This window comes from Solanum lycopersicum, chromosome 3 (genome assembly GCF_036512215.1).
Source record: "Solanum lycopersicum chromosome 3, SLM_r2.1".
Lineage (NCBI taxonomy): Eukaryota > Viridiplantae > Streptophyta > Magnoliopsida > Solanales > Solanaceae > Solanum > Solanum lycopersicum.
The window spans coordinates 52,536,858-52,551,634 of NC_090802.1; the positions used below are offsets into that span (position 1 = coordinate 52,536,858).

The 14,777-nt window shown below is 33.4% G+C and overlaps 1 protein-coding gene across 10 annotated transcripts; it reads right to left on the minus strand.

Annotated features, from left to right (window-relative positions):
• Nucleotides 1-91: 91 nt before the first annotated feature.
• LOC101248758 (polyadenylate-binding protein 1-like) lies at nt 92-11,005 on the minus strand. 10 transcript variants are annotated; one of them, XM_069295116.1, is made up of 9 exons: nt 10,817-10,955; nt 10,675-10,773; nt 9,979-10,220; nt 9,762-9,820; nt 6,820-6,941; nt 5,091-5,158; nt 3,990-4,181; nt 3,782-3,906; nt 92-435 (listed from the first exon to the last, which is right to left on the minus strand). In XM_069295116.1, the coding sequence occupies exons 5-9, from the start codon at nt 6,881-6,883 to the stop codon at nt 390-392; spliced, it is 495 nt and encodes a 164-aa protein (XP_069151217.1). In that variant the 5' UTR covers nt 6,884-6,941; nt 9,762-9,820; nt 9,979-10,220; nt 10,675-10,773; nt 10,817-10,955; the 3' UTR covers nt 92-389. The 10 variants fall into 10 exon arrangements, 9 of the variants coding, with proteins under 9 accessions (XP_069151217.1, XP_025885747.1, XP_025885748.1 ...); XR_011220042.1 differs by having other exon boundaries at nt 92-3,427; nt 3,617-3,906; nt 9,762-9,823; nt 10,675-11,005; XM_026029962.2 differs by having other exon boundaries at nt 9,762-9,823; nt 10,675-11,005.
• Between the last annotated feature and the right edge of the window lie 3,772 nt (nt 11,006-14,777).

A 14,777-nucleotide genomic window follows, 5' to 3' on the forward strand; every position in this document is an offset into this window, starting at 1 on the left:
TAAGAAAATTAAACACCATTGGTCTTATTGCATGTAGCTATTAGGATTTGAAGTTGGGGATAAGGAGGTTCAGGAGAGGGGAGCTTAAGAGTGACCAAACCACAACCATACATAATTCAAACCATCTATCAACAAACTGTCTATTTTATTTGTCTTTTCCATTTGCTGCCCAAAATGCAAGCATCTGAGCAAGCTAGCAAAGAAAAAAATTCTCAATCCCCAGAAACCTAAAACATCATCCACAGAGTTGAAATTTATGTCAGCTAATGACTTATTTGAATTAGAACATCCTTTGCCCTCAACCAAAGAGAGTAAAACAAGGAGATGCCCTTTTCACAAAGCGAGCTCCATGCTTCTCTAGGGAAGGCTGCAATCCAGCTTAAAATTCACTAGTATGGCCTGTAGCGGATGGACCGTCTGAACCTTGGAACCCTTCTGCAAACAAGATGACAACACAATACTTGTTAACTAAAGTTTGATGTAATCATCAAGCAGGCATCAGCTTGAATTATGTCAAGACAAAACATGACAACGAAAGTGAACATCAAACAAGAGAGTAAAATTTGCACAACTGTTAAGTTATAGCTTATAAAAGTGAAGAGTCAAGGAGGACAACTTAGGAAGGAACACTGTAATCCAGATGAACAAATATCTGAAAATTTATTCTTCCATTAAATCTAGGGAAGTTCAGCTCTCTGTTGAAGGGCATAAAAAGCATTCCCACCAATTTAAGTTCACTTTGATATTAAAACGATTAGTACCAGCCTATCGGGAACTCGTTAGGATAATAGGAAATAAATCCAACTCAACAAATCTTATAAAAAACTTATGTTGGACCAATATAAGTTGACATGTGTTACTGCAACAAAATACCCAACAAGTAAGTTTTAAATTATCCTCATTTTAACAGTTAAGTGATACAACACCTATTTTTGGAGTTCTGAAGGTTTAATTTGTATTACTTAACTGGTAGTAGTACAGGGAGCATTGTTGCCAACATTTGCATTAGTGTTGCAAAAACAAAACAGCTGATTTTGGCACATACGACTAGTACAAAAAGTCGGCCGCGGAATGCATTGCTAGTGTTGTGATGCAACGTCTTAAAAAAAAGTCAAGTGATGCATTTTAGATAGGTATAGGTAACTGTGATTGTGTAAAATAGATTAGACATAGGAGTCATCTAGTTTATTTCAGTGAACTGCTGACTAGACCCTTCCATCATAAGACGAGACTCTAGGCTCATCTTCCGTAGCACACTGATAAACTTGAAAATAGACTAGTTCAAGTAGCTGAGCTGCTAATCCAGAAGCTTAGGACATATTTAGTCAAAATACCAACAGAAAGAAGTAACCCCTTCGAAAGAACATTAAACACAATAGTTACCATTTCAGATCAACACAATTACCATGACACATGCTCTGGCTTTACGAGAAACCCAAAATCCTACTTCGTTTAAAGGAAGTGTAAGCCTAGAAACCTAGCCAACCAAAGACAACACAAGATTCCATTTTATTTGGGAGGCAGGAAGCACTGAACTACTGCTCATGTAGGGGCAACAGTGTAGGCCAAACAAACATGTGTTGAAGTAGAATATGTGGCAAATATCTGAAAATTTACTCTTCCATTAAAATCTAGGGAAGTTCAGCTCTCTGTTTTGAAGGGCATAAAGCATTCAAACCAATTTCAGTTCTCTTTGATATTAAAAAGAGTAGTACCAGCCTATCAGCAATACGTATGGGATAATAGGAAATAAATTCAACTAAACAAATCTTATGATAAACTTATGTTGGACCAATATAAGTTGACATGTGTTACTACAACAAAATACCCTACAAGTAAGTTTTATATTATTCTCATATAACAGTTTAGTGATGCAACACCTAATTTTGGAGTTCTGAAGGTTTACTTTGTATTACTTAACTGGTAGTAGTACAGGGAGCATTGTTGCCAACATTTGCATTAGTGTTACAATAAAAAAACAGCTGATTTTGGCACGTACTTCCAGTACAAAAAGGGTCCGCGGAATGCATTGCAAGTGCTGTGATGCAACGTCTTAAAAAAAGTCCCGTGATGCCTTTTAGATAGGTATATGTAACTGTGAATGTGTAAAATAGATTAAACATATTTCAGTGAAGTGCTGACTAGACCCTTCCATCAATAAGACTTGACTATAGGTTCATCTTCTGAAGCACACTGATGAACTTGAAAATAGACAAGTTCAAGTAGATGAGCTGCTAATCCAGAAGTGTAGGACTTTAGGTCATATTCAATCAAAATAGTAACAGAAAGAAGTAACCCCTTCGAAAGAACATTAAACACAAAAGTTACCATTTCAGATCAACACAATTACCATGGCACATGCTCTGGCTTTACGAGAAACCCAACATTCTACTTCGTTTAGAGGAAGTAAGCCTAGAAACCCAGCCAACCAAAGACAACGCAAGATTCCATTTATTAGGAAGGCAGGAAGCTCTGAACTACTGCTAGGCAGGGGCAACAGTGTAGGTCAAACAAACATGCATTGAAGCAGATTATGAGGAAAGTGCAGATCCCATAAGGGATCAGAGTAGGCGGTATCCAAGTTGGGAACCAATCAATATTCAACTAGACTTCCTTCAGAAATGGAGTGATAGATAAATATATGAAGTTGCAACTAACAAAATACTGGTACTTAAAGTGGAGCATGATCTACAGCATTTCTCAAGAGCCTTGGGTGATGCCAGAACACAAAAAAAATGGTGGTCTATAGTACCAGCTTGTGTCTGGTGGGCTATTTGGAGAGAAAGAAATCTTAGGTGTCATGAGAATATTACTAACACTATGCAGAAAGTTAAAGAAAATTGCATTAACATGTTTTTTTGGTGTAAAGAAGAGGGTATAGAAGTAGCAGAACAGTTGGTAGATTTCCTAGGATCAATGTAATTATGGTTTTAGCTTGTAATTTTTTGGAGGTAGCCAGCATACCCTTAATGCTGAAGAATACAACTTTAACTTAATTAAAAAAAAAATACTGGTACTTGAATGAAATTCGAAGAGTAAGGGGGGGATAACCTAAGCTTTAGCCCAATGTTTGTTGAAGTAACAAAGGCCAGGATAATATTATTGGTAGGCCGGAAACTACTCTGAGCTATTTTTCCCCAGAACCTCTTTGCTCCTGATACAGTGATACTAGAGATCAGACAAAGATGTCTAGCCCCAAAAGAATGGTCAAGCAAAAACCCACTTTGTTTTCGACAAGTAAACAATTTGATACCTCTTCTTTTTGGGTTGGGGTAGAGAAGGGGAGGTTGTACTTCAAAAATAGATCATGATTGACAGAGACAAAGTTGTAAGCCTTTTACTTTTCTTTTGCAACACATTTTTAGCCTTTTCCCCAAATACAAAACCACTGACCCTACTAGTCACATACTGTCGGAAAGTCCTTGACCTTTTTTCATAATTTTTTGTAGCTCATCGAGCATCTAGGGTGGCAAGTTGTACTATGAACTGCTCATATCTTGATATACCTTTTAAGCACCTCCATACCTTTTCAGAATAAGCAGTTCATAGTACAACTTGCCACCCTAGATGCTAGATGAGCTACAAAATCATGAAAAAAGGTCAAGGAAGTTTCGACAATATGTTACGAGTAGGGCTGGTGGTTTTATATTTGAGGAAAAAGCTAAAAGTATCTATCAAAATGTGTTGTAAAAGAAAATATCTATATCTATTATATATATATATATGTATATATATATCACCAAAATAAGGTTCTGCAGAGGATAGCGTCATTGTTAATTACCCAAAAGGTGGAATGACTGGAGCACCAGGCACAAACGCACGTCGAGGACGGAATCCAGCATAAGGATTAAATCGCCCTCCTCGAAATTGATTCATACCAGGAACATTTGTCCGCTTGGCAGATACCTATACATAACAAAAGAACATAGTAGTAGAAGGTCTAGAAGGTGAAACAGAGTCGGTAAATCATCAAGATGATTGTTATGGACCTTCAACTTCCGCCCGAGAAGCTCTGATTCGTTCAGCAGAAGTGCATTCTTAACAGACTCCCTTTCAAAGAACTCCACATACGCAAAGCCTTTTGGCCGGCCAAGCTTGTCAGTCAGGATAGTTACCCTGTTAACAGTGCCACACACTTGAAAGTGCTGCTGCACTTCCCCAGGCTTGCAAGCATAATCAACCTGAAGTTGAAATGCAAAAAAATAACACAAAACAAAAAAACAATTCAAATGACAGTTACGCTAAGCATTTTCACAAGAGATGGGTCAGCATTTTTTTTGTGGGATGGGGGTCTTCGGCTGGCCTCATTTCAGATAGTGTTACAAATATCAAACCACATCCAAAGACTAACAATGAGGGGTGCCTTAAATGTCTTTTACTAATACAATATGGTGTTACTTTGGTAATACGTGCAAGGAACAATATCTTGTTATTTTGCTAGTTCGTGATTTAATGTGAGGTTAGCTTCTATCAATACAGCTACTCAACCTAGTGGCAAAATGCAGCAACTAATCCCATAAATGGAACATCCAGACCGAGCAACCTACGAAGCTTCCCTATCCTGTCATGTATTTCTGAACAAACTTATCCCAAGTATACATTCTTCTGCACACAACCAATTGCAAGCTAAGGCTACAAGAGCAAAGCTGAGAAAGTAAAACAGAAAACAACAGTAAAAAAGCAACGAACCAATTTTCTGGGTCCATAATGAAAAAATAATAATCTAAAAGTACAGCAATTAGACAACTGATACGCAAAATAAGTTTTGTTCTAGAAAGTTGAACACTATTATTGCTTTCTAGGTGAGTTCATGTTAAAGTTGCGTCTACAGTGTTGAAGAATAAAAAATAATATAAAATAGAAGGGGGGAAAAACTACAGGCAACAAATTTTTGAGCAATAAAGCAATCTGCAGTTACATTGGATTAAAATGTGAAAGCAAATAAACAGATAAGGCTGAATGATAAATTAATTCCTGTCAGTGATTAACACAATACAAGTCTTATGAAGAGCAGGATGATGCAATTAGTAGAAACATGTCACGTAGGGAAAAACAAATTAACATGTTGAGGTAAAGGCGACAAATCTCACATTACCGACATATATGGATCGCGAATCCACCTCCTCCTTTTCATCCTGAGTAGAAGAAGCAGTTGGATCTGCACATAAGCACAATTATGAACAACCAAATACCCCATAAGCGGTCTATCACCTTGCTTACATTTAAGACAAGAAATCACATAAGATTGTTTGGATTTCCCTTGTTTTCTGGGAGGATGGGGTTTGCTATCAAAGGAAAAGATTCCTCACACACACAAAGAAAGACACTCTATTAAAAAACAGAAGTCCAAAACCTAAGATAACTTAAACGCATTCACTCCTCTTCTAAGTGTCAGATAATTGAGAGACCTTCTGAAGCACCCTAAAGTTTCACTCACGTTATTAAAAAGCTACCATTAACTTGTGTTTCCTTCTCTCTCTTTCTATTATATATATACACACACACATACCTAGTGTAGTCCGGGGAGAGTGGTGTGAACGCAGCCCTACCCCTCTCTTGAGGTTAGAAAGGGGTAAGGCTGTGTATATGAGAAATTCAGTATTATTGGAAGTCAATATTTTGTTGCTTAATGTGACGAGTACCTGTAGGCAATGGGTTATCCCTCGTGGGTGAAACATTGTTTCTATATATAGAGGCACAGAGTGATCACAACTAGAAGCAGTTGAGTCTGACTATGGAAAAGAATAGACAAATATAAGGAAACTAGTATGCTACTACGCTCTTAAGATTTTTCATCGTTTTCTTCTTCTCAAGGTTTAACACCTGCTCTACTGCTGTGATGAAAGAGTAAATGTTATTTTTAAATCCATCACAACGGTAGAGCAGATATTATACCTCGAGAAGAAGAAAACAATGAAAAATCTTAAGAGCGTAGCAACAGACTAGTTTAATTATCTTTGTTATTCTTTTCTTCCTATAGTCAGATTCAAAGACTCAACGGCTTCTTGCTGCGATCACTCTATGCCTCTATAGATAGAAACAATGCTTCACCCTTGAGGGGATAACCCATTGCCTAACAGTACTCGTCACGTAAAGCAACAAAATACTGACTTCCAATAATATTGAATTTCTCATATAATCATCATGAAACTAGTGACAAATTAATATCATTAGTTATAATAAAAGGGTCCTCCTTTTCCCCATTTTCCTAATTTTAATGGACAGCTAATGCAAGCCAAATGTGTCACTTATTGTCAACCACCATTTGGTCTAATTCAGTTTTTTCGAGAACCCAATTGATTTTTAGCCAATTTCACATTTACACTCGACCAGAATCACATTTTATCTACAAGAAACAGATGAGTAATTAACTATAACCAAATTCATGGGCCAAATAATAGTTTTTTTTTCCTTTGACAAGTTAAATGACAAGCTAGTCTGTCCAACAAGAAATAAGTACCTAAAAGTATTATCATACAAGGATTTTGTAGATCTAGAAAATCATTATGATTACAGGAAGGACATAGCAAACACAAAAAAGTAGAAAGGTAAAAAGAAACCGGAGAAAATGACAAGCTACAGTGTGTCCAAGAAAAAATTAGTAACTAAAGGAATTTCTAAAAGTGGATGACATCTAGACAATCATCTCGATTACAGGATGGATATAGCTAGCAGACATTAAAAAGGAGGAAGAGAAACCAATAATCAAAGAAAGAGGAACAAACAAACAACCATTGTCACCTAGAAATAGATTTCTTCTTCTACATATATCTGAGATTAAAAGGACAGAGCGCAAAAAGGGAAAGAAAAAAAGCTCACTCTTAGGTGCTGGAATCGGCCACAAAGATCGCCTAGGTTCAAAGCAGCGAACTTCTCCAGTCATCTTCCTTCAAGATACCTTGTCTTAATGGTGATTGGAGGAACAGATGAAGAAAGCCAACCTAGAGAAGAAGATTTAGCTTAACCCAGAAGAAAATCTAATTTAAATAGGGGACAGAAATGAAGATGTAACGGCGGAACCTTTTAGAAAAAAAATCTAACTTCTCCGAAGAAGACAAGTGGTCAAATCCATTTAGCAATAGAAAGGAGACACATCGAAATTAATTAGGTATGAAAGCTCCAAAGAATATCAAGGACACACCAGAAAATTGCAATAAACACTTATTAATTCAAATAGATAACTTATGTACCGGAAGATAAACTAGGCATTTATGTAAAGAGATTCACACTAATGTATTTCACATTAGCCAAATAATACCGGAGAAATGGAATTTCTGTACACAAATGACAATTTTTCAACAAATGCAAGAAAAAATAGTCCCTCCATTGAAATGCAGGAGAAAATCTGAAACTAGTTATTGTAAAAATTTCATAGCAATGATGGTGCTAACTAGATCTACCTAGTCAGGAATCATGAGTCCCAAACAACAAAAATTGCAGTTTCGGCATTCGTCTAATGGTATCCCGTATCTCATTTAGATAATCCCAAGTTTGAGAAGAAAAGAACTCTGAGTTTCGTAGTAAGAAACAACTAAAACAAACTTCATGACAAGAAAGATTTGAAAAACTCAATCATAGATACAACCCCTCAGACTCCTGGAAATTGTGTAAAAGAACGTCTAGAAACACTCTAAACTTGCAATAGAAAGAGAGACTAATCTGAAGCTACGTGGAATTTATTCTCAATTAGGAAAGAAGATCAAGCATTAATGAGGAAAGCCACTCTTTTCATTTGTTTCTATAAGAAATTCTAGAGATCTAAAATGATGGAACCAAAGCAAAATAATCATTTCTTACACTGGTAACATTGTATTTCAGTCAGTACTCCTAAGTACTGGAAAACCATATCTACAAAAAGAAGAAAAAAATTTAAAGTCCTTCCAATGCTAAACCAGGAACTAGATGGCCCTAAACCAAAGAAAATAATCTTAGTACATCTTATAGATTGATTAGGAAAATACTTAATATAGTAGCATTAGGAAGTAGAAACACACTTCTCCAACCATGTAACTCTTTTTTGTGAAGATCTAAGCACATATATCACTTGACTAATGAAAAGACCAAGAAAAGGTAACCTAAAATGATCCTTCCAGCAGCATTTAGCCAGATGTTCAGGTTGAAAAGACTTTTGAAGGTGAAACAGACACATGCCATTTGGGATAACAGAAAGCTGTTGTTGTACAATGTCCTTTGTTTGCTCTTTTCACGTTTCAAGCAATAATTATATTCTTTTATACTGGACATATTTTTGCAACTACAGAGCTTTCTCCTGATGGAGTCATTGATATGCCTCTCTTTAATAGCATTAGAAGCTGGTTAACACCTTGAGGTTTGGGAATAAAATTAATCAACACCCATATTGAGCTTCTAAATTATGGTGATCACATTATCAGAACCAAAAAGTTTCTGCCCATAATTGATTCTCTCATAGGTTCCTAGGGAGAATTCCAGAATAACATGCATAATCAAATCAATTTTTCTGTTGCATTCAACAAATCCAACTAAAAGAAAGATAAATCCAACAAAAAAATTTAACTGCAAATTTCACATTTGACAAAACTCGTGTCATAAGAAAAGATGTCAATGATGACGTATTACTGACACCCGACATGGACTCATCATTATCTTGTCTTCCATTTCTACTATAAATACTATTTATTAGCTTACAATTGGTATCAGAGTTGTATCTGTGTGTGCTGTGTGGTTACTCTGGTACCAATTTGTTAAATTTGACAAAATTTTATATGAACTAGTGTGAATATTTGGAAGGAAGATAATTTTTCATTGGCACAAAATGTCAAGGTATTAAACTTGTAGTAGAAATTTTGGAAAACCATTAATCTTGACATTTGCATTCTAGTGATATCATTGATGACATTAAGAGGAAGAATTCATTTCCTATAAACATGTAGTTAGTTGTTCATTTGTGACACATTTCTCACTTGCCTTCTCATTTTTTAAGGCATTTGAGTCATCTTTCTCCCTTATAGTATTTCACTTGTATTCTTATGGACTCAAATAAATTTTGGTTAATTACTAGGCAAAAAAAAAAACTTTGAGAACCTCGTTAATTTTTTTGCATTTTTATTATGGTCTCATTAACTATTTATTAGCTGCCTTCCAATATAGCAGTTGTGATTCATCACACTCTAAAGATTCGACTTTGCAACAAGAATGACAATACATGTTAGATAAAAACAACTAGGTTCCAACTTAGGTCATGTACCATTGATAGAGTGAAAAAATAATCATAAGATCTGAGCGGCATCATGACACTAAATGTTTGGTCGTGGTGGAAAACACTCCACCCATTTACCATAGATGATAGGCAAATATTCCTAAACCCTGTACACATTGGAGAAGCTAATCCTTCATTTTTCATCAAAATTTAAAGTTCACAAGTTAATATGGTGATTGGAATAACTTCTTCACTCCATTGATAACCCTAGAAGAGGTGACAAGTAGGCTGCATCCTTCATGTTTTGGTTACTTGGTTTCAGGAAAACAAAAAAAAATTTACTATAAATTTGATCCCAGAGAACCTAACAAAAATGTGTGGTTGAACTCTCACAAAACTTAAGCACTATATTTTCTGGCATAAGAAAGAAATTACAGGTCATTGATAGTGCTTGAGACTTGGGCAGCACTCTAAAATTCGATAAAAAAAATCACTCATAATATGACTTCAAAAATGCATTTGCCAAATAGGGAACTGCAACACTAATTCTGAAAATGAAATCATGGGGTGCAAAATGTATTACCTTAATTCATGAATCTATTGGTTGGATGTCTGTGTTATGAGTAAAAGAATCCGTCTTTCCTGCTAAAACCAAATTTTCACCAAGTCATTAACTTAATTAGAAAGATCAAGTTAATATATCTAACCCTGAAATACGAAAACATAACAAGAGGGAGCATGCAGCAACAAGCTTAGACAACGTTTTCACAGTTAGAGAAAAGTAAAAGACGAGAGAATACTTTCTCTTTCTTTGATCAACAGAAGCATTCCTTAGGTCAGTTTTAGCAAGACCAAATCCAGGAGGGATGGCATACTTCATCGGAAAAGAGCTGCAGCTGTAACAGGTGTAGGAGCAGGAGTTGGAGAGGCTGCAGGGGCTACACTTGATGGTAGTGATGCAGGAGGAACAGAACTTGGTGCAATTGCATTAAGAAATGATGGATTTTGGAGAAGCTCAAGAAAGAACAGGCAGTGTGGATACCTGTGTTGACATCAAAAAGGGAAGACAAAAACAGTTAGTTACCTATAGTCAACAGCAAACAGAGAAGGAACAGGGACCATTAACCAAATAAAGCATAAAATCCAACTACATCTAAAAAGTTACGTAATAAACTTTATGTACTCAACTCATTGCCAGTATTGAAGGTATTTAAAGTACCCAATAAAATTTTAACCTTCAAAATATCTATTCTAAGCCAAATCAGCATCAATACAAAGTCAAGCACAAAAAATAAATCACAAAGGAATAGGAAAATTGAAGATTTTGCACCCAAATTTGACTTGTGTCCTATTGAAACACATCACACACTTGAAACATAATAAAGAAGAATGAACCATCCAACAACATATATAACATAAAACTAACAATAATCGGTCCTTTTGAGAAATACCCAGAAATTATCATGTTTAAATAGCAGAAGGGAATAGATAGATACAGTGGAATATAAGTTGGGTTAACGAGGCATGAACGAATTTCAAGTTCCAGTAAGAAACGTTGGCGCCCATCATCCGGATCTTGATAGCCACTTTTCTGCCTGCAGTGCAAATTCATTTGAGGAAACAGTAGATATTGCATACATGATTCATGGGTGTCTGGATTTGATGTAGAATCCATTTGCTAAACCCTAACTAAATCATCTCCTTGTTCTCAACTCTCTTTTGCAGTTCCCACACACGAAATATCTGAAAATTTCTAATGCATATGCCAAACGAAAATACTTGCCAAATATTTTCTTTTGGGTGTTTGACTATAAATTTTTGTAAAAGATATTTGACTTTTTTTAAAATATATATATAATTTATATTTACATTTTACAAGTTCTAAAATTTATTAAAATATTCATAAATTGATTTTATCTTTTCATTTTATAATATTAATAAACTAGAAATGAAATCTAGTCCAAAAATATAAATCATATACGGTGTTTTATAAAATATAAAAGTTTGAAATTTTTAAAAAAATTCCAAAGAACTTTGGAATGTTTGTCAAGTAATAACAAATTTTATGGCCGAACACTAGTTCCCAATTTTTTCTCAAGTTTTCCCAAATATATTTGTGACCAAAGAAATCTTAGATACAATGTTAATATATATTATAGGATATAGTTTATAATACATATCACACATAATACAAATTTAATTAATGAATAATATATTTATCACATATTTCAAAACACTTGCAATATATTGTATTATTTTTTTATCAAACAAACATAAAACACTAATAATACATGCATAATTCACTTTTTACATGATACATATTTATTATAGTATTGATATAAAAGATAATAAATAAAATATACCACTAAGAACAATAACTACTTATTAAAAAATATTCACCCAAATAATTTTACCTTTTCTTAATGGGTTGAGGGTTGGGCCGAACACCCATTTCTCCCGCCCAACCCGCCCCTTAATCCAATCTACTAAACTATGGCTTTACTCATTAAAGTATTAACCCGACCCCAACCTGGTAGGGCCACACTTCAATGGGCCGAATTGATTTGCGGTCTAGCCTTGTTCATACCATTACATCACAAGTATAATATAACTTAGTCAAAAGTAAGACGATAACATAATCTAAACACAAAAATATTTATAAGCAACATTATCATAAAATTTCTTATTTTGTCGATTTATTTTCTAAATTGTAAATAATTTGATTTGAATAAATTGTATGTCCACATATTTCACTTAGGCATTTTAATTCGATCTTATATCTATGGAATGCTTTTAAAATTTAAAAATTATTTATATCAGACATTTTTTTAGAAAAAATTACGATCAACAAAACTTTAAAAGGTACAATATACTTCCGCGATAACGTGATAAAATGACTAATTAAAAGAGTACATATGACGGCTACTCCGCCTGTACTAGAATGCTTTGATTATTTCATTATTCATTTCACCCCTACTAGATTTGTATATTGTTTGTTGTAACATGTAACTTTCGAATTTCTGAATAAAATCTAGCAACATAATGATGGTACTTTTGATTATCTGAATATTTAATTCAATATAATAACAATAGAATGGTTATGAATGTGGCATATGTCACACTATCTTCGAGAAAACATATTAACACTCTATGTTTAGAGAGTACATTTGTTAATCGTTTGATTTCGAGTATCAAAATGAGCAAGTGTGTTGGAACTTTTAGTTTTAGAAAAAACTACTCTATTATCTTTGTCGTCTTCGTCCCCAACTTCATGTTCTTTAATCTAAATTTGGATTATTATTTTTTACGTTTATATTTATTAATTTCACATAATGATATTGTTAATTATTAAATTAAGTATTAATTCCGGTTAATAAGATGGTAGTCATGTGTTTGTAATATATTACCTTGATGTCTAAACTTTTTTTATTAATATAAAGATTAAATTGTTTGATTCAAAGTTTTAAAATATTTCTGGTAAAATGTACTTAAATTGCTTTTTATGGTAAATTTGACTAATTGATTTTATAAAAAGAAATACTCAAAGTGATTTTATTGATACAAAATAAAACTAAATAACTTAAACAATGTAACTTTTTTTAAAATTGAGTGACAGTTTTGAGATATTTACTCAATTAGTTTGCCACATTTCTTTTCTGGTGTTCAGATTGAATTGCCCCATCAAAATATGGAAGAAGACTCTTCTCCTGCACATAATCTCTCCAGTTTCTCCATTACCCTTTAAATATATTAATATGTGTCATACAAATAATTTAATGGCTCAAATTTATTTGATTAACTAAAGAGTTTTACCATAATTAATATTTCTCCTATTTCATTATGTCCATGACAATAAGATATCTGCATATGCTAATCCCATAAAAGTGATCATTACTTCTTAATATGCAGGGCAATATCAGTGTAATTGCTTTCGCATTATAGATCTTGCATCATTTGTTCTAAGCATATATATTTAATACTATGTAAATTATCTGCGGTTCACGTGATGATGAATTACGTCAATAATCTACTTCCGAACATTTAGTAATATAATTATTTTCGAGAGGGTACAACCCTACGATAAATTGTCAAGAATATTTTATCAAAAAAAAAAAGAATTGTTTTTTTTTAATCTTAAAACGAATAAGTTTTGATTCTAAGTCTTTATGAATTTTGTTATTAATTCTTCATTTTACTGTAGTTGTTCATCACCAAAATCTTTAAAAAAGATATGTAATTATTTCACCGTCTATATTTGTATTTTCATAAAGCGGTGCAAGCATTTTACACACAATTGTGAAAGTTTTTCTCCAATTCAAGGCCTCTACATACAAAATCTAAATATTATACATATTATATAATTAGTTGTTTACTTGATAAGTTAATTAAAATATAAAAACACAACTCTTCAAGTTCAATGAAATAAAGTATGTTGCTCAAATGATTTAGATTAAATGATGTCTTGACATGTCCCTTATTCAAAATCATACGCAACCGATAACACTACTTTGATAGCAAAAGACATATTTTGTTGTTTATGTTTCGATCAATATAGTTAAAACTTTATTTTTTTAGAACTTTCATTCTTAAATATATAAGAAGATAATTATTTCTTTAACATTTGATTGATATAGATTAATCCTACTTTAAGGAGTAGTTCATTGATTCAAACCTAACACTTGAACCTCCAATGATTAAGGTTGAGTACTATCTTATCATCCCACTACATCCCTTTATTTTTTGGATGTCACTAATCGATTGATGCCTCTATAAGATCGAAAGTTAAATAAATAAAATACCAAGGTAGTGTGGAACCACCATAACTTTTGAACACTCAAAGTCCCTTCTTAGACATCCCCATGGATCTTTTAGCCACTAAAACTCTATAAAGATGAAAGTAATTTATTTTACAAGTTTAAGAATTCTAATCTACATGACACCAATAGTCTAATGATTACTTCAAACTCTTGATTAACATATATTTACTTTAACATAATGATCAAAAGTATAAATATATACAACAAAGTTTAAAACATGTAAATAAACACAAATTAATGACTATAAAAAACATACAAGGATCTGGAATAATAAAATGAATAACAAATCGAGCCCACTGATGCACATTGTCCTCTTAAGAAAATTATTTCATTCTAGTACCCAAGGTTTAAAGGAATAGATCCTCAGAACAAAACGATTCTATTCACCAGTGTGTTGATACAAACACAATGGTGTCAGTGAGTCACTGAACAGGAGAAAAGTACAACAATATTTAATTGTGCAGAAAAAAAGTTCAGAATTTTCGTTGTTTTAAAATTAGAGGAAATCCCTCTATATATAGACTACAAAGGATAGTGTGAATAAATGTTTATTGTGCCTTATCGGAAATGTCACAACTCTTTGGACAAGTCACAATCTTTCATAAAAGTCACTATTTTTCATTAAAATTGCAACTTTTCTTAAAAGTCACAACTCATCATTAAAGTTGCAACGCTTCATAAAAGTCGCAACTCTTTATTTATGTTGCAACTCTTCATAAAAGTTGTAACTTTTCGTTAAAGTCTCAACTTTTCGTAAAAGTCATAACTTTTCGTTAAAGTCA

Coding starts and splice junctions, on each gene's coding strand:
- LOC101248758 (XM_026029962.2), bottom strand. CDS start 6,883: ATGACTGGAGAAGTTCGCTGCTTTGAACCTAGGCGATCTTTGTGGCCG. Junction 5,159..6,819: donor GCCGATTCCAGCACCTAAGA/GTGAGCTTTTTT, acceptor GCTTATGTGCAG/ATCCAACTGCTTCTTCTACT. Junction 4,182..5,090: donor GATCCATATATGTCGGTAAT/GTGAGATTTGTC, acceptor TTTCAACTTCAG/GTTGATTATGCTTGCAAGCC.